This window comes from Amblyomma maculatum, chromosome 6 (assembly GCF_055883805.1).
Source record: "Amblyomma maculatum isolate TAMU_Amacu chromosome 6, ASM5588380v1, whole genome shotgun sequence".
Lineage (NCBI taxonomy): Eukaryota > Metazoa > Arthropoda > Arachnida > Ixodida > Ixodidae > Amblyomma > Amblyomma maculatum.
The window spans coordinates 137,061,889-137,082,291 of record NC_139349.1 but is presented as its reverse complement, the minus strand read 5'-3'; the positions used below and the strand labels follow the sequence as shown (position 1 = coordinate 137,082,291).

The 20,403-nt window shown below is 45.7% G+C and overlaps 1 protein-coding gene across 2 annotated transcripts in view; it reads left to right on the top strand.

Annotated features, from left to right (window-relative positions):
• Positions 1-20,403, top strand: part of LOC146186847 (uncharacterized) — a 77,040-nt gene that overhangs the window by 32,374 nt on the left and 24,263 nt on the right. For both annotated transcript variants that reach the window (XM_084607471.1, XM_084607470.1), the window contains exons 11-16: positions 988-1,077; positions 9,279-9,417; positions 16,275-16,356; positions 16,920-18,059; positions 18,893-19,105; positions 20,137-20,292. In XM_084607471.1, coding sequence (XP_084463597.1) covers positions 988-1,077; positions 9,279-9,417; positions 16,275-16,356; positions 16,920-18,059; positions 18,893-19,105; positions 20,137-20,292 — 1,820 coding nt within the window. The remainder of the gene's footprint in view (positions 1-987; positions 1,078-9,278; positions 9,418-16,274; positions 16,357-16,919; positions 18,060-18,892; positions 19,106-20,136; positions 20,293-20,403) is intronic.

The window sequence follows — 20,403 nt, the reverse complement described above, 5'->3', positions numbered from 1 at the left end:
AAGAGGTACACTAGCGAGGTAGGGAAGAATGCAGTCTTGCTGTTTTTGTGTTTTTTTGCTGTAATTTTTTGCATTGAAGTTCACGCTGCAATCATTCTGGCAGCAACCGGGCATTTTCTTTCTTTTTTTTTCCCCTCTTCTGGAACAGCTTCGCACTCAAAACATTCGTTCAGTTGGGTGCCTAGCAGTTCTACAAAGCAAAAGAGGAAAATGTATTGATGCATATTTGATGAGCGAACTCACCGAGGCAGTTCACTCACAGAACTGGCAGAACACAATGTAGCAGCGGATGCACACCATTTGGCGCCTAGGGTGCTCACCAGTTGCCGACAGTGCACAGACTGATGGTGAACTACAGATCTTTGGCACTATGGAGAGAGCGCACTACCTATACTCTGATTCACTGTATCGTCTGTGCGGACTGAAAGATTAGCATAATCAAGAGGGAGCATGAACAGACTTTAACTTGAATTTTACTTTCTCTTATGGCACATTTGACTGTGACTCTTCGAAATGGCTGTCATAGCTGCCGGGTTTACACACTACATTTGTTTTCTTGAAGTGTCAAAACATAGTTGGGGGTCTTTGAAACATGCCATGGCACACACTTTTTGCCCGCTGGTTTTGTAGCTGTGGCTGTTGTCAGAGAATGAGGCTACTGAAGTAGTAATTTGCTTTTTTTGTTTCGTTCTTCCCATTTTCAGTGCTTCTGTACAAATGAAAACGAAGTAAGCATGTCGTGGTGTCAACTTATGTTTGAAGATATTGCATTATTTTCTTCTGTGAAATAAATGCATTACGAAGCATATCGAAATGTTTCATGAAACATGGTGTAATGTTCCAGCATTTGCCCAGTCATGGGACTGGATGTTAACAAGTCTCCTCGGCAAATGTGCACGTTCAAATGGTGTGTTGCAATAGTAGTGTTTATCAGGTACGTGCACTGAACAGAATTGTTTTAGCAGCGTATGTTTTGCAACATTTCAGTGCCAGCAGTCCTGAGGATACTGCATTGCGGGACCCTCCCTTCTCACCTTCAGACTCGTCAAACAGCATGTCGGAAACTGCAAAAGATGGGTAATGGTGATGCATCTGTCTGCAGTCTTTTATTTGCTGCTTCTACAACTTTAGATGCGCCTACACAGTGCACTTCCGTGCAGATGAGCTCGGTTAAGATGAACTCAATAAGGACAAATACTCTGGATAAGATGAGGGCATTTCAAGTTGAGGACTTTTGGTTGGTGTACTATAGACTTTATGTAAAAGAACATAATCCACACAAGACAAACTGTTTCTTGTGTCCATCAGTAAAGATGAAACATAGCCTCCAAGAAAGTTTCTTCTCGCCTATTGATCACACCTACAAGGTAGCTTCCCTGCGCTTTGAACGAAGGTGCAGGGAAGTGTTCTTGCAGGTGCAATGGGCAGAACTTGTCAAAGCATTTGGCATCCCGCAAGGGCACCTTGTGTAAACTAGGTGTTGGTGCTTGGTGCCACCACGGACCCTGAGCCCCCATACCGAAGCTGTAATCCGTACCGTGGCGATAGGTTGAGAGGTGAAGGGAAGAAACCTTGAACGGTGGCGGTCGAGGCCGTGGTCAAGCCTCGGCCGATGGGCTCCTCGCCTGTCCACCAGGCGAGGGGCTCCGGGACCTTCCTCTGCGTATAAGGGTGAACCAGAGGCGACATATATTAGGACCCCTTAAAACAATCCATACTGCATGGAAAAACTACCTTTAAAAAAACCTGATCGACCCCCGAAAAGGAGTCGCACCGAAGTGACGCAAAAAATCAGTACACCAACTGAGAACTTTCCAAAGTTTCTTGTCTTGCACTCTGTAACCGAATCTCAACCAGTAAATGAACTGTCAGTCTTTCTGATTGCCAACTCTCTGAAGGCCATCATTGGGGCAAACTACAAAGCGAAAAAACTAGGATCTGGTGACCTGCTAATAGAGGTATCAGACAAAAGTCAATCTGACAACCTTCTCATAACAAAAACGTTTGCTCACCTTGACGTTCAGGTATCACCCCACCGCAGTCTTAACAGCTGCCAGGGAGTTGTCTCTGAGCGAGACCTCCTAAACGAAACAGAATCAGATCTTCTTGAGGGCCTACAGAACCAAGGTGTAACAGCAGTACGAAGAATAACAATCAGGCGAAAAAACGAAGAAATAAAAACGAAACATATTGTTCTCACCTTCAACCAGAGCACACTTCCTGAATTTGTCAATGTGGAATTTATCCGATGCAAAGTTAGCCCGTACATACCAAGCCCCCGCAGGTGCTTCAAGTGTCAGCGGTACGGGCATGGTAGCCAGACATGTCGAGGACGCCTTACCTGTGCAAAATGCAGTGCGCATGACCATGCAACCGATAAATGCAGTGCAACTGACTACAAATGTGTGAACTGTGAGGGCACCCACCCTGCATACTCACGGTCCTGTGCAGCCTTTCAGGCTGAAAAAGAAGTAATCAATATACAGATAACTGAGAAGATAACACACGGAGAGGCCCGAAAAAAGCACAGAATGCTTTCCTCAGCTCCCTATGCTAACGCAGCCCGCAGAGGGGCCAGGCCGCGTCTAGTAACGGTGGGCACGCAGTGCAATGCTGCTGACGTGCTCCCACCACGGCTCCTCACTAAGCAGCCACCGGCTGCACCAATCTTTGTAATCCCGGAGGTCACTTTCCCCCAGACGTCCGGGACACCGAAGACATCTGAGAGGGACTTTGTTCCTCTTGAAAAACCTCCTGCCTCCATGCCTTCACCAGAGGCGATGGAGGTGAGCACGGACTCCGCAGCGTCAGCGGCGCCTAGGGAGTCCGCAAATGAGAGGCGGGGCCTGCTGGACCGTCTCAAATCAAAAAAACATACACCAGTTAAGCCCCCTGATAAGGGCGGCGAGTCCTAACCCTACTCTATATTCCTTCCACACCTACCAAAATGGCTACCGAGAGTATCATTTATTGGAACTGTCGAGGACTCCTAAAAAATCTGGATGACGTATATGAAATCCTCGCCGAACACCAACCAAACATAGTTTGTCTGCAAGAAACACATCTGAAACCAACAGACACAAGTTTTCTCAAGCAGTATCATATTTTCAGGAAAGATAGGCAAGGCAGTACTCACCCCTCCGGTGGCGTTGCCATTATAACACAAAAGTCAATCGCTTGTCGAAACATCTCGATTAACACAGACTTAGAGGCAGTGGCAATACAAGCCTTAATATTCGGTAAAATAACAACGGTATGTTCGCTGTATATTCCGCCAGATCATAGGCTATGCAACAAAAATTTTGAAAAGCTGATTGACCAACTCCCAGAACCATGGCTGCTGGTCGGAGACTTTAATGCCCACCACCCATTATGGGGATGTACAAGAACGGACTTCCGAGGTGCACTAATTGAAAAGTTCTTGTTGTCCTCAGGATCATGTTTACTCAACTCAAAACAGCCAACATACTACAGCTCAGCTCATAATACGTACACAGCCATTGACTTAGCCATTGGCTCTCCGATGCTCTTGGCAGCTACAGAGTGGGTTGTTATTGACAATCTATATGGAAGCGACCATTTTCCCATCTCTGTGAAGTACACAGGCAATAAAAATGTAAATGCATCTAGTCCCAGGAAATTTAAAGAATATGTGGCCAACTGGGAGATGTTCAGGGAGCACTCAGCTCTGCCCTGTTCATCAGTTACTGGCTTAGGCGTTGACGAATCTCAACTCTTGATCACGCTGCACATTATAGATGCTGCAGAAAAACACATTCCACAAACATCAAGTAAGCCACGAAACAAACGAAGGCCGTGGTGGAATGCAGAATGTAAAACTGCCCGTGAAACACAAAACAAGGCATGGTCGAAGTTACGCCGATACCCCACGGCTGAAAACCTAATAGAATTTAAGCGCGCAAAGGCAAATGGCAAACGTGTTCGACGCATCTCCAAGCGAGAAAGCTGGTCATCATTCCTTTCTTCTGTGAACTCTTATTCTGATTCTCACAAAGTATACAACAGAATAAGAGCACTCAAAGGATATAGCACAATCCCAACGCCCCTTGTCAGCACCAGTGGTGACTCTCTTGAACACCAAGCAGACACACTAGGGCAACACTTCGAATATGTATTCAGCTCAGCGCACTATACAGATTCTTTTTGCGGCACAAGGAAACTGAGGAGAGGAAGCCTATATGTGATAAAAGACCGTGCACAGGAGGGTACAATAGCCCTTTCACCATGCAGGAGCTGAAGATGGCACTTGGCACATGCGGGAACACAGCACCAGGTCCTGACAGGGTCACATATGGAATGCTCAAACACCTGCATACGGGCACGCTTGAAACCCTACTTTGCCTGTATAATAAAATATGGGCCACAGGACGTTTTCCTAAAGCATGGAAGGAAGCGATCATTATCCCGATATTAAAACCCGGAAAAGATCCCACTCTTGCTGCCAGTTATCGGCCTATTGCTCTAACCAGCTGCTTATGAAAGCTTTTTGAAAAAATGGTAAATCGCCGCCTCCTACATTTCCTTGAATACAATGGTCTTCTTCATCCAAACCAAGCTGGTTTTAGAGCTGGGCGGTCAACTGCTGATCAGCTCATTGCATTCGAGTCTTATGCAAGGGATGCTTTTGTACATAAACAGCATTGTTTATCTGTCTTTTTCGATCTCGAAAAAGCATATGATACCACTTGGCGCTATGGTATCATCCGCGACCTCTTCTTTCTTGGCATCACAGGGAACATGTTGAATACAATTCGAAGTTACTTGTCTGAGCGGGCCTTCAAAGTTCGTGTTGGCAATGCATACTCAAAGCAGTACATACAGGAAAATGGTGTCCCTCAAGGTGGTGTTCTCAGCTGCACACTTTTCATAGTCAAAATGAACTCTTTAAAAAGTGTGTTGCCAAAAACCATTTCTTGCTCTCTATATGTTGATGACATCCAGATAAGCTTCAAATCTTGCAACTTGGCCATCTGTGAAAGACAGATTCAGCTAGGTGTTAAAAAACTGTCCAGGTGGGCTGATGACAATGGGTTTAAATTTAACTCTGAAAAAAGTGTTTGTGTACTTTTCTCTAAGCAGCGTGGCGTCAGACCTGACCCTAACATTACACTGAATGGTCAGAGCCTTGCCTTTAAAAAGGAACATAAATTTCTTGGCGTAGTTGTTGACGAAAAACTCTCCTTCATTGCCCACATAAAACAGTTGCGACTGAAGTGTCTCAAAGCAATGAATCTGCTAAAAATTCTCTCTCACCGGTCATGGGGTACAGATCGCGACTGCCTTCTGAGCCTTCTGAATAGTGTAGTTCTATCACGCATAGACTATGGCTCGATGGTCTATGGGTCAGCATCATCCTCTGCACTAAAATTACTCGACCCCGTGCACCACCTCGGCCTTCGCCTCGCTACGGGCGCTTTTCGAACTAGCCCAATTGCTAGCCTTTATGTCGAGGCGAACCGATGGTCACTGCAACGAAGGAGAGAATTTTATTGTGTAACTTATGCTACGAAGGTACTATGCCAACTGAACCATCCATGTCGCCGCCTCCTGCTCGACAAAACTAGCACAGCACTCTTCTCAAGAAAACCATCTCTAACACCGCCATATCCAGTCAGAGTTGCCACGCATGTTGAACAACTGGACATTCCGATTAACAGCCTTCATACAACTTCACCAAAAGACTTAATTGCCCCTTGGGAAATGCATGCTGTTAATTGTGACCTGTCGTTTCTTGCAGTGGGGAAGCACGCATCCTCTATTGCCATACAGCGGCACTTCATGTTACTTCAGGCGAAGTACACTTGTGATGAATATTACACCGATGCTTCGAAGTCTGCTCAAGTGTCCTGTGCAGCACATGGACCACACTTTTCACTTTCAAAAACACTGAACAGACATACAAGTATATTTACCGCTGAATGCCATGGAATCCTGCTAGCTGTGAGACACATTATAGAAAAGAAAATACAGACATCGATCATCTACACAGACTCCCTCAGTGTTTTAATGTCCCTATCCTTTCGAAAGTGGCACAATAAGAACCCAGTCCTGAATTCCCTTTATAACTCCCTTATGTCTGCCCATAAACTAGAACTTAATATTACACTGTGGTGGGTGCCAGGCCACCGCTGTATTCCAGGAAACGAGGCAGCAGATAGGCTTGCTGCATCAGCTGCCCTTCGAAACACTACAGACACTGACTACATATCATATCAGGATCTCAAGCCTCACATCAAAAACACGATCAGACAACAATGGCAAGAGGAGTGGGACATGGCAACGGAGAATAAACTACACACAATAAAACCAAGAATAGGCAGATACACTACAGAAAAACAAAACAGATTCAAAGAAGTAGCTCTGTGCAGGATGAGAATAGGTCACACATACACAACACATTCATATCTTTTAACGAACTCTCCTGCACCACGTTGTTCGAGATGTGGTTGCCGGCTCACAGTACTCCATATTTTAATAGAATGTCAAAGACTGGAACAGCATAGGAGACGTCACTTCCCTGAATTATACACGAAACAAATACCGCCACATCCATCCATCTTTCTTGGCGACCATCCAATGTTTCCTTTAGAAATACTTTTTAAATATTTATTAAAAGTAGGCTTTTTATACGGAGTCATTTATCAACATGGGCGTCAGCCCATTTCTTTTAATTAAATGTCTTTCTTTTAAAGAAATTGTTGCTGAGGCAACTTATTCTTTTAACACATACATTTCACCCTTTCAGTTTTACTCAGACCACTAAACACCTTAACTCAATGTTTTTAGGCCCTATACACCACTGCTTTTAGACTACACACTCCGGAAAAACTTTTAGGCCCTATACACCATCGTATTTAAGTACTTCATTAAACACCTCACCTCGGACATTTTATTAAATTCAGTTGTGACTTCACCTTGTGTTTTGGCGCTCTTTGGCCAAAGATGCCCTTGCGCCATAAAAAATCAGTCCATCATCATCAAAGCATTTGGCATACTTACCCTGGCAGTGGTTACGGCACTCGACTGCTATTCCCAAGGAAGCGGGGTGAAATCCCGGCCTCTTTTCTATGGAGGCAAAAAGCAAAGCGCACGTGTGCTGTGTGCTGTCAGTGCATGTTAAAGAACCCCAGGTGATGGAAATTTCCGGAGTCCTCCACTATGGCGTCTCTTATAGCCAGAGTTGCTTTGAGACATTAAACCCCACAAACCAAACCAAAACCATTTGGTAGTTGATTTTCATGCTTCTCAAAAGATCTGAAATTTCTGATCACGGCATCAAGCATCATGTTCGCTCACAGCGTAGAAGTTACTTGACTTCTCGCTTACCAAATTAGATGAACGCTGACTTTTATTCTGAAGCGACATTATAGAATGGATTTTTTACAGTGCAGCTTGCTGACACAACCAGGTATCAGTGCCATTATCAGGTCATGTGAGGCGGACAGAAGTGTGCAAGGGGCACCTGTTTGTATACATAATAGCCATGTTGCACAAGGGGTATACGATGAGAGAGAGGGAAATACGATCATAAGCCTTCAGGGGTTGTACTGCGTTAGTAGCCAGCTCGGCATCTTTGCTGCACTTGCTGCTTTTGAGAATGTGAAAAAACGAAAGAGTACAATATTTGTCGTGCGGAGGGAAAAGTGCGATGACAAAAAAAAAATAATTTCCAAGTAGGGTGACATTACCTTTTTCATACCCTTACCTTTCACCTCACTTCATATGTAACGGTTTCTTTACAGTTATTTAATCACTGCAAGGTAATTTTCTTTTGTGACAGATATTTTGACATGTCTAGCATACTCACATATTTGTGGGAACTGCTGATGAGAGGAACAAATTTTTATGGTTCCTCCTAATTCATTAGGGAGTCTACTGTACTGTATTGCAAGCAACGAGAATTTGGAACAGCTCGATCACATAATATCATTAGTAACACTAGCGTTTTCTATGATTGGATAAACCAACCACTAAAATTCTGCCAGGCTTAACTGTATGCACATAAACTGCACTGTTAGGATGGTAATCTTAAGTTTGGCAGAAGTTAAAGCTGAAGTTCATGTTAAACCTTGGTTGTGTTATCTAACCAGTAGTGTATGCTGGGCCATTTGTGTCTTCTTAAGTCAGCCGGAGTGCTATCCACATTATGATGCTAGGCTGCTGATCACAATACTATGGGTTCACATTTTGGTTGCTGTCGTTGTGCTCATTGAAAGTGCAATGTATTCAGTACAATTTTAGTGCACATTCAAGGAACTCACATGGTCGACTTTAATCCAAAGCCTACTGGTAAGGCAACAGTCATAGGCTACCTGCAGCATTGGTATGTTGAAACCGACATACCAGCCGTAAACCTGCCTTTTACGCAAGTACTAATTTGTGCACATGCAACACCTTAGTAACACACAATGAAACCAGTCTGGACAGTTTTGATCCTCATCGCTCCATTAGGAAACTCATGGGAAGTAGCCATAAGAGCATTGCCACTGCTGTATGTTTGTGCGCATTTAAACACAAGTGAGAGACTGGAAAGCGGGGCGTGATATGGTCCATAGGGTCACGAAGGGTCAGACATGACAACTGAACTGAACTGAATGTTGATGAATGCTTTATGAAGAGCTGAGTTGGACAAAAAGCTCTAACTATGTCTATTGCCCTACAAAGTAGTGTCAATTAAGCAGTGGAGCAAACAGCAAGATGCACCAAGGTATGCCTTGTGGGTCACTCCGACCAATGGACTTCGCCTCTCACTGCACTCCACTCATGGCTGCGCTGACATGGCTGCTCTGGCTTCCATGCATATTGTAGTTGCTGCTGTTGCTTTCTGCTCCGAGCTTTTCTTTACGGCCTACTTCACAAACCAATCGTATATTAGCTGAAGGAATACGGTGATGGCGAATTGCCAAAACTGCTGCGCCCTATGCAGGATGTTGGCTGCCCTGCAGAATTGGTTGATCTGCTCACCATGACGAAAAGTTCTGCCGCAGACAAATGCAGTGTTTTGCCAATTTTGGAAAATGGGGAAATGCAGGCAGGTGTGGATGATTTACTACATTATCAAAAGGCGCAGATCATTACCAGTTACCCTGTGGTCAGCATTTGAATCCAAATAGTCCAGCAGTTCGCACAAAAGAGATTTTCACAACTCTGACAGATAAATGCAGAACACCCTGTATATGTTCTTTTTGAGAGTGATCCTGTGAGCATGTTTCGCTATGTGAGCTCCATATTGTGCATTTTCTAATGGTCTCTTGCAGTGGCACAGAGAAGCTGAATGATGGCAGCCTCAGTGTGGCCAGTGATGCTGATGCTCCAAGTCATGCGGCATTCCTGTACCGAGCCCAGACTGTGGATTTCCCCGACAGCCCGCACCTGAGGTCCGCGCAGCGGAAAACTGTGAGCACTGCTGGAATTTATTTGTTCTCTCTCATTTTAGTCACCTCATCTGAAGGTAAGGAAACCGGTCATGACCCTGGGCTGGTAGGCCATACTTTTGAGAGGCAGCAGAAGCTGTGGAGTTCTTCTTTGTTGGGCACATGGATAAGATCATCCCCACACTTGGGGTCAGTTGATGTGACTGCCATTGCCTTATCAGACTTGAAAGAGATCTTTCACATTATTTCATTAAATTTTCTTCGAACTGACATTTCATTAATACATGCTGTGGCTGATATCAATGCCTTTTAATCGTAAGGTTTAAATCTGTGCAGAAATATGTGGACAGTGAAAAAGCTATCACTGGAGGCAATGATACTAGCGTAGCATTGGAAATGGCAGGACTGATGCTGAACCAGCATCGCTCTTTTGACTGCTGCATTTCTTTGATGTGCTTATACTTTTGCGCTGCTTTGAATTCTACAACGAGCAACCAGCTAGCATGCACCAATTGTCTAACTGACAGCTTTCGTTAATTAGCAGTAATGCGGTTTGGTCTTGTAGACAATTATGCAGTAGGCTCCCTTTCAAAGAGTAGAGACAAAAAATTTTGGTTGCAGTTTTCTTCTTCTTAATGATGCGTAAGACATTCCTGTATATGGAGATCACCATGTGTTTTTGGCCTGTGACAGCTAAATAATGTATAATTGAATTTTTTTTCCTCACCATTGCGGTTTCGCTTTCAGCTGCCGAGCGATGGGTGTGACATCACAGTCAAGCCTAGGTCACGCGCAGGACTGAAAGCAGCGATATAATTACTGACTTTTCACTTATGATTCCTGTTCATGAGGCAGGGTGGCTTTAGCTTTGTAGTGAATTAAAACAACAGAGGAACGATCACATCACTGTTTTTCTCATGCCCCACATGACACAGACTTGACTCTGACGTCACAGCTATTGCTCGGCTGTTGAAACCGAAACAGGTGACAAAAGAAATTTGATTTTAAATTATTTAGTGGTCGTAGGCGTATATCACGTGGTGATTCATGTGCAGTAATGTCTGACACATTACTCCAATTGATAAAACACGTAACTCGAAAATTAGCTGTCTACGCTCCTTTAAGATGAACTCTGTTATGAAGAAGTCTCAGAAAAGACCATTTGGCTCATTTTCCATGAGATATTAAGTGAACTGCTTTGTGTGTAAGTCTGTGTTTAGGATGAACGTTCGCAACAACTCTGCACATCAGCACTCGCGAGGTATCTGTCGTGAACGTTGTTCGCGAAAGAACGGTCGTCTGCCTGCTGCATTTCTTTGATGTGCTTATACTTTTGCGCTACTTTGAATTCTACAACGAGCAACCAGCTAGCATGCACCAATTGTCTAACTGACAGCTTTCGTTAATTAGCAGTAATGCGGTTTGGTCTTGTAGACAATTATGCAGTAGGCTCCCTTTAAAAGAGTAGAGACAAAAAATTTTGGTTGCAGTTTTCTTCTTCTTAATGATGCGTAAGACATTCCTGTATATGGAGATCACCATGTGTTTTTGGCCTGTGACAGCTAAATAATGTATAATTGAATTTTTTTTCCTCACCAGTTGCGGTTTCGCTTTCAGCAGCAGAGCGATGGGTGTGACATCACAGTCAAGCCTAGGTCACGCGCAGGACTGAAAGCAGCGATATAATTACTGACTTTTCACTTATGATTCCTGTTCATGAGGCAGGGTGGCTTTAGCTTTGTAGTGAATTAAAACAACAGAGGAACGATCACATCACTGTTTTTCTCATGCCCCACATGACACAGACTTGACTCTGACGTCACAGCTATTGCTCGGCTGTTGAAACCGAAACAGGTGACAAAAGAAATTTGATTTTGAATTATTTAGTGGTCGTAGGCGTATATCACGTGGTGATTCATGTGCAGTAATGTCTGACACATTACTGCAATTGATAAAACACGGAACTCGAAAATTAGCTGTCTACACTCCTTTAAGATGAACTCGGTTATGAAGAAGTCTCAGAAAAGACCATTTGGCTCATTTTCCATGAGATATTAAGTGTGTGTAAGTCTGCGTTTAGGATGAACGTTCGCAACAACTCTGCACATTAGCACTCGCGAGGTATCTGTCGTGAACGTTGTTCGCGAAAGAACTGTTGTCTGCACGGGGAACACTTGACCTACCACCCACGCTCTTTCGGACACTCGGGCGGTCTAATTTATGACCTCCTGGCCCCTTCGAAAAGGACGCCGCTCAACCCCCTGGGTTGCGCCAGGTGCTTGCCGTTCCTGGAAGGCGCCCCTCACTGATTTATTTATAGGAAGGGAAAGGCGCGGTAACTGTCTCACTTGTTTTTCGGTGGACACCGCAATCGCGCCGTAAGGGAAGGGGGTAAGGTGGGAGTGAAAGTGGAAAGGGAGTAAAGAGGGGCTTCGGGGCGAGGACGGGGAGAGCGGGGACAATGAAGGAGACGGGAGTGGGACACAGTGGCGAGCAGTCGCTAAACGAACTTGGTGAGAAACGAACGCGTTTGAATGTGCTCCCTTTTCTATTACCAGTAAATTCAGTTGTTGTTTGTTCAATCGTTTGCTTTTCTTCCTGACGACAAAGTATTAACGAACGATTAGACATATCAGACAGTATCCTTGCAGCTTTGTTGAGGAAGGAGAAAAACTATATATAAAATGTTTCTGCAGGGCAGGAAAGCACACCTCTACTGGATAACCTCTGCACACTTTCGCACCAGAGTGCGCGGAGCCTTCTTGCATAATCACGTATTCTTGACGGGTAGCTATATTGGCAATGCGGAAAAGGCAGGGCACTTTTACGCCTATCTGAGCTCAGTGCAATAACCTGTCTTGGTCAGATGTCAGCTTTTTGTGCCCATCACACGAATTCTGTTTAATCCAGCAAGAGATGTTGTCGGGCTAGTTGGCTTGAATCTTGTAATGCTAGGAAAGGTTATCCTCCAAAAGGACAGAAAGACGGGAGACACAACAGGAGGATGCCCTCATCCTGTCGTGTCTTCAGTGTTCGTGTCGTCCTTTTTGCACATAACATTTTATGGCATTACAGGTGTTTACTCCAGCAGGTGAAATGGTGCGGAGTGCACCAGCCCTTTAACTTGAGGCTTGAAATTCTGGCACAGAATTTTCAACCGACGTGGCACCACAACACGTGCTAGTGCAAATGGCTAGATATCGGTGTCCTGTGCACATTGCCTGTGATGGAGGAAAGACGAGTGGTACAACCCCGTATGAAGTTTACATCTACAATGTGGATGGCTTGAGAGAGAGAGAGAGAGTTACCAAACTGGAAAGCCCTAATGTTTTTGCAGTGAGAGGGGTAAAAATTGAAAAAGAAGAGAATTTGTTAATGCAGAACAGAGAGAATGATGATTATAAAGGAAAACTACACCAGTGTTGTTTTCAAACAGGATAACTAGAGCTCAAGTAAAACCAATTGCTGGGCTAGTTGGTTAGTTGATATTTGTTAGCGCTGTGGAATCTTTCCTTTAACTTGAGCTCGTTTCATGCTCTTAATCTTCAGCTTACTTCATATTCATAGTGCAATAATTGCTCTATTTGCAGTTACCCTCTTGCTGTGCTGAAACGCCATTTTATTGACTCATTCATCTTTCATCTTTTTGCATATATTTGGTCGTATTATTTTGTACACTCACACATCATGTTATAAGGCAGTTTCGTTAAGGTGAATTTCTGAGAAGGCGAGCAAAAAGGGAGTCTTAATGTATACTAGTTGTCTTGTTATACTTGTAAACACACTCCATGGCTCCATTTATGTGCGGTGTCAGAAAATTCAAAAGGCATGGTGTAATACAGTCTAACCCGGTTATATCGAACCCGGATATATCGAATTTTGGTTATATCGAACTCACGGAATATCCCCTTGAAAATCCCATGTAAAAGTATAGGAAAGCCGCGTCATATATCGAACTCAATTTCACCGGTCGTTCGATATATCGAACTCCGCACCACGCACTGGAAAGGGTGCCTTCCCCAAAGACGATCGCATCATCCTTGGCCGGTTGCCGCGTCACGTTTTCAAGCCACGTGCGGAAGGAATGAGAGGGGACAGTTCTGGACAGTGCCGCGCCCATTCCCCGAAGGCGTGCGCATCTGCAGTTATTGTTTCCCGCGCGCCAGCACATGACGTTTGCAAGCCATGTGCGTGGGTGTGCCCATTCTTTTGCCGAGCTATCTCTCTCCTTCAGCACGCGCTACGCGTGCGCCAAGCCAGCTCAGCCCATTTTCAGACAGACTTCGGACGCTTTTTCCAGCGTGTGTTGCGAACCCTCTGCGCGCGGCGGCTGACGTGGCTATGGCGCCTGCGGACGTTAAGAGGCGGCAGCTCTCTCTGTTTTTCTTTTTTTTTTCTTCTTTTTTTTTTGCGAGAGTCATCCTTTCTTATCGTTTTGCTGTACGCGCGACGTAGCGTAAGATATGGTGGCTGCGGACGTTAAGAAGCGGCAGGCTTCTTTTTTTTTTTTTTTTTTTTGTGGGAGTCGTTTATTTTTGCATGTATGAATCAACGAAAGTACGCGGTCAGCTGCTGCGATCATGACGCCCGCCCCAAGTGCGGCGTGACCCCGCCGGGGTGGCGCAGTGGTTACGGCGCTCGACTACTGTTCCCAAGGACGCGGGATCGAATCCCGGCCTCGGCGGCAGCTTTTCGGTGGAGGCGAAAAGCAAGGCGCCCGTGTGCTGTGCGATGTCAGTGCACGTTAAAGAACCCCAGGTGGTCGAAATTTCCGGAGTCCTCCACTACGGCGTCTCTCATAGCCTGAGTCGCTTTGGGACGTTAAACCCCACAAACCAACCAACCAAGTGCGGCGTGATAAATCGAACCAGGCTTGTGCAATCAAGCCATCACGGGCACTCTGCCAAGTTCGCTCCCAGCCACCGGAGGAGCTATAAAAAGATAAACGCGCCCTGACGTTATCGCTGCACAGCATCTTGGCACGCTGCCAAGAAATGAGCTGTGGATGCGACGACCGAGACGGAGTGGCGCGCGCCATCCACATGCAAGCGAAAACGCTCGCGATTTCTGCCGCAGCGACACAGAAACCTTGTATTGAGCTGTCGCGGTGGCTCGAGCGGCAAGAGGGACGCAGCTCCAAGAAGTTTGAAATTTTTCACTCTGTCACTGCCGCTCGTCGCTGAGATCGCTCAATCGCTTAGATGTGAGCGAGCTGGTCTTAACGCATTTTTTTTTTTTTTTCAAATTCTCGGGTGCAAAAGTGGAGGGTGGGTTCATTATGCGAGTGGGTTGATTACGCGACACATGCGGTATCGTTTTTTGGCATCGTAAGTGCTGTCACAAGCCGATTTTAGTATATTGAATTATCAATATATCGAACTATTTCGAGATCCCCTTCGAGTTCGATATATCCGGGTTCAACTGTATATTGTCACGACTCAAGCCACGACTCAAGACAGGGAGCCGTGAAGGTACACGGTACCGTGAAGGTAAGACCCGAGAGTCAGGTTTTCTTCTAGCTGCGATGACAGTGTCCAGCACCAGCGCGCCTCTCGAGCCAACCAACGCTTTGTCGTCGTCGGCACCAAGCACGGCAGTCGCGCGGCGCTAGGCACGTGGCATTATTCCCCCCCCCTCGTGAAAGAAAAGCATCATCCCGATGACAAGGTGAGAGGAGAGAAAAAAGAAATTAGGTGTGAGGTGAACTGTACAATAACTCAGTCTCACTTGCAGGAAGCGCTCAGTCACGCGAAAAGTACGGCTTTAAGCGCACCACATGCACAATTTTAGGCCGCTGACGCCGAACACTGACGGTCACAGTTCCATCTGGAATGATTTCATCATAACTAACGCTGTTTAAGTGGCGCAGAACTTTATAGGGTCCAAAATACCTGTGGAACAGTTTCTCGCACAAGCCTTTGTGGTGCACGGAGGTCCACACCCACACTTGGTCCCCTGGTTCGTAGTGGACTTCCCTGTGCCGAAGGTTGTAGTGTCGAGCGACGGTAGCATGCTGCTCCTTGATGTGCAAGCGGGCCAGCTGACGGGCTTGCTCGGCCTGTTCTGCGAAATGGGCGGCATTGAGTTCGACCGCTTCATCCCCACACGGGAGCATCGCATCCAACATCGTGCGGGCCTCCCTGCCATATACGAGACGGAACGGCGTAAATTTCGTGGTTTTCTGCGGCGCTGTATTGTAGGCGAAGGTGACATACGGCAGGATCTCGTCCCACATTTTATGTTCAACGTCGATGTACATTGAGATCATGTCCGCCAAAGTTTTGTTGAGTCGTTCGGTTAGGCCATTTGTCTGAGGGTGATACGCTGTTGTTGTGCGATGCTCGGTATGGCTGATAGTTAAGGTGTCCCGCAGTAGCCATGCTGTAAACACCTTTGCTCAGTCAGTAATGATGGTCAATGGTGCACCGTGTCTGAGCACAACGTTGTTCATAAAGAATCTAGCAACTTCGCCGGCAGTACCTCGGGCAAGGGCCTTCGTTTCAGCGTAGCGTGTTAAGTAGTCTGTGGCGACTACGATCCACTTGTCTTCGTTCAAGGATAAAGGAAATGGGCCTAAAAGGTCCATGCCCACTTGCTCAAAGGGTGTGAGGGGTGGTTCAATAGATTGTAACATACCGGATGGCTTGAGCGCGGGTTTTTTTTGCCGCTGGCATTGACGACAAGTCTGTATGTAATGTCTAACGCTCGGAGAAAGATGTGGCCAGTAATAGTTCTGCCGGACTCTGTTTAGGGTGCGTGTAAAGCCAAGATGACCTGATGTTGGTTCGTCGTGGCAGGCCAGGAGGATTGCGTGCCTTAGATCAGCCGGTATGACTAGCAGGTATGTTTTTCTTGAATAATTTCCCCTCTCGACTGCAGGGCTCCACGTGTGCTGAAGATGAAACGGATGATGAAGTACTGTCCAGAGGAGACCACATGTCAGTCTCTGAAGCTAGGAGAGGTATTTACCATTTATTTGTTGTTCATTGTTCAACATAGTTGCAGAGTTAACAATTACACCCGACATAGGGCTGTGTCTGTACCCATGTCTTGTAAACTTATGCCATTTTATCTGAGCATTTAGCCTGAAATGCAGATTCTTTTATCACTATGCTGTACATTTCTGTTGCGACCAAGTTCCAAACTCTTTATGGCCTTATATATATTTTTTGTATTGGCAGTACTATGTATGAACGAGTAAATAGAGCAGTCTTCTGCTGATAGTATAGCACAGTACAATTTCTTTCTGGCCCAAACTGCTTCTTTATTCATGTCTTGTCAATACCAAATGTATCAAAAACACATTAGAAATGTTCTTAATTCTATCCCCACCCTTTCCACACAATGTTTCGATCACCCTTAAAGTTCAAACTACTGATATTTGAATGCTGTGCTCTCAGTGAAGTATTTAAAAGATGCAATAGAGGCCTGCAACTTTCTTTTGAAGCAGTTACAGATGACAGCACGATAGCTGTTAGCCGTGTCTTTGTGATGGAAGTAATTTGCTGGCTTGCAATGACACAGCAACGTCCTGGTCTTCACCACTGGCTCAAGTCAGCGCCATAGAGTTGAGCCAGCCATTGAGCCTGGCCTCCGAGCTTCAAGACTACTATGAGGACAGCCTTCTGAGTGGGAGACTGTCCATCCCTGCATGTGACAAGGTACCATTCTCCATCCCCAGCGTCATTTCCTCCAGCCCAGAGTTTGAGACTGAGAATGAAGAGGTTGAGCCTGCTTCGGACCCCAGTTTTATGGTGTCATTGCAGAACGGTGGCTGCAATGCCTTTGTCAAACATTCTACGCCTAATGTCAGCCAAAGTTCATTCGGACACGGAGATGTCGAGGAGTGCTCGGATGATGTGGCGCGCATCAACCTGCATAACTTCCCTCCCCCCTTCGATCGTGGTGACTCTTTTCTTTTCGAGGAGAAGGCCTCTGGTGAAATACCCGATGAGGAACTGCTCACAAAGATTAGAGGCTGCTTTGACGAGGAGAAAATCAAGGATGGCTACGTCTTAAGCGGACGCCTTCAGGATCTGCTGACCCCCAAGGAAGTGGACGAAATCGCAAACAACTACGTCTCATACTCCAGCTTTATTGATGACAACATTCTTGAGGCAGTTGTAGGACTGGCCGGGCGAAGCCACAGCCTGAAAAATGGTGGCAGCCAGAGTCGAGAGAAGAAGGTAATCGTGCCAAACCTTGAGCCATTCATGGATGAGTCGAGCGACATTGTGGTGGTCGCTTACGAAGAGGATAGCACCAGCCCTCAGCCATGTGAGAGTGTGGACAAGGCTGAGAGCCCCGTCCAGCAGAGCGTGGCTCAGGGTGGAGCAGGTGACTGCCACAGCACACCTGAACCACAGAGATTACACTCTCTGAAGCGGATAGACGTTGAGGAGTCTGTGCTGAAAAAACTGGAAAATCTCACAGGTGTGGACGCGACGCACAGTTTCTCAGCCGAGTCGTCTCGTAGTTTGTCCTCTCTACCAGTTGACCTCTCCTGTGAACAGCATGTAAGCAAAGTGAATGCTGCCCATTCAGACCCAGAGCTACCAGTGACCATCTGTTCGGAGCAGTTTACGGACATTGACGATGCCACCACGCCTCCCTCTGAAGTAGTCTCTGAAGAGAAGCATGAAAGTGTCTCCAGTACCCGAGCAGGTTTGTGATGCACCGCTTTGCGTAGAGCCTCACTAACCCAATTTCTCATTTGTGCAGCTACTAACACCATTTTTTCTTCTTCTGCCCTTTAGGAGCTTTTGTGCCACTGTGAGGTTTGTGAAGTCCAGTCGCCATGTATATGACTTCTGCTTATGTGCACTGGGTACTGTGTGCTGCTGCAGGGAGCACATGCTTAAAGAGGCTTTTGCAGTCGCAGGCTTTTTAATTTGTCTCGTTTATTTGAAACGTCTGCTCTTTGTCTGAAGGATGCTGGCAACTTATTTTCTACACACGTGTGTTGTGTTGCGGAACCTTCAGATCTTCATTTTTCACCAAGAATGGGAACTTTCATGTTTAAGTGGGGATGTGAGGCTTGCATTTTTGTTTTTTCAACTAATTATTTAGAAATTAACGATTTATTTCAATCTTTCTTCTTGCCTGAAATATACAGTTGTTTTATAGTAAGTAAGAACCTGAATTAGTGGAAATGTTGTGATAAGGAAATATCAGTTCATGGCTGCGTGAGAAAAAAAGAAGCCTGGCAAACAGACTGAACGTGGCTTGGAGCAGAATGACCCCCCTCCGCACTACATGGCTTCTGCTCTGGGAGTGGTCTAAAAGAACGTCCCAGGGGCTAGCTTCATATAAAACTATAGGAGTGCCGAGACCATTTGTGACAGAGTGGTGTTCTTCACCAACGTGGGCCTGTCTTACTGTGTGTTCATTGCTGCTCTGACTTCAGTCTCTCGTGTTTATTCTGGCACGTGTAATCATGATCATGACTAGTGAGGGCGCTTTCCTACAAGTCCGTCTTCCTCATCCTTTGTTACCAGAGAGGCCTTCGAGTCTGAGCGGTACTGGCCGCCACAGGCGCAAGATCAGAGTCAACCCGGACATCCTCCGGGCCCAGATTGGCCTCGATGATGACCAGAAGAGCATCTCGTCCATGAGCAACAAGAGTGACGGAGATGTCTTCTCACCTGCGGACGACCTGGCGACGCCAGATATCGAGACACCTGATGAACTGGGTGACTCTGTACTGGGAAGTGAGTGGGCCTTCATTGCAACAGCTTTGTCGCTGAAGCTAATCCAAGCGTTTTGTGCCATGAGGTTAGGTTATTTTTAAGTTTGGAATTGCAAGAGAAAATTGAGGGGATTAACCTTTGAAGGAATGCAGAAAAAAAGTAGGCACCCTTAGAGGCACACCATGGAAATATTTATATGCCAGGTCGCGTGAGACTATACTGGTGTTATAGTAAATAGATAGTTAGGCTAGCACAAGCGTCACAGAACTGTAGCCTTTGCAAGGGAATGCTATAAGTACCTCGAAATGAAAGCATCGTTAGTAACCCCACACAGCTCCTGCAGTCAACTGCTCAGTTATTCTGGCTCAGTTGTTTCTTGGAATAGTTCTGATTTGTTCCGTACGAATATGACGGCCTAATGCATGCCTAGTAACGAGTGCAAAGGTCTGCTCGTTACCTGCCAGGGTGGCACAGTGGTTAGGGCGCTTGACTATTGTGCCCAAGGATGCGGGATCGAATCTCGGCCTCAGCAGCCGTTTCTTGGTGGAGGTGAAAAGCTAGGTGCCTGTGGGGTGTACGATGCCAGTGCACATTAAAGAACCGCAGGTAGTTGAAATTTACAGAGCCCTCCACTACGGCATCTCTCATAGCCTCAGTCACTTCGGTATGTTAAACCCCAGAACCAAACCAAACATTGTACTCATTAAAGTGAAGTTACTTTTAATAATGCGCTTAAATTATAATCCTCAAGAAGGGCTACTCAACATTCTTGCTCTTGGCATGTTAGTGCAACATCTGCATTCACATACCTATTCTGTTAAGCTGTTTGGTACTAAAATATTTTGAGCAAACGCACACAGATTAATGGTCCATCTAAGCTATGTAGTTACTTCAGATTATTCATCATTCTTTTAAAGCATAGATTTTCGCTGAGTTTGTCTAGTTTAGTCTGTACAAAAAAAAAAAAAAAGAGTTGGCGCATGTTGTATAATTGTTAGTGCCTAAAGGTGGCCCACATTTACTGATTCACGGTTTCTCTGCATCTTGGACAGGAGATGACTCTACCCTGAGTGACTCAATTCCTGAGATGTCTGCTCGAGAAGAGTACGCAGAGGAGAGAAGCTGGAAGACCTGCAATGTGGGTGGGGTTGAGCACAAGATTGACATGAGGGTCATTGACCCTTACAAGAAGGTGCTTTCACATGGAGGTATGTGCACTGTTATCAGATACAAACCTCTTGTGTCTAATTTTCTAATATATAATGTCACGCATCAATGATGGCAGGCAGGCAAGTCCAGAGGCTTGCAGACTTGCATCA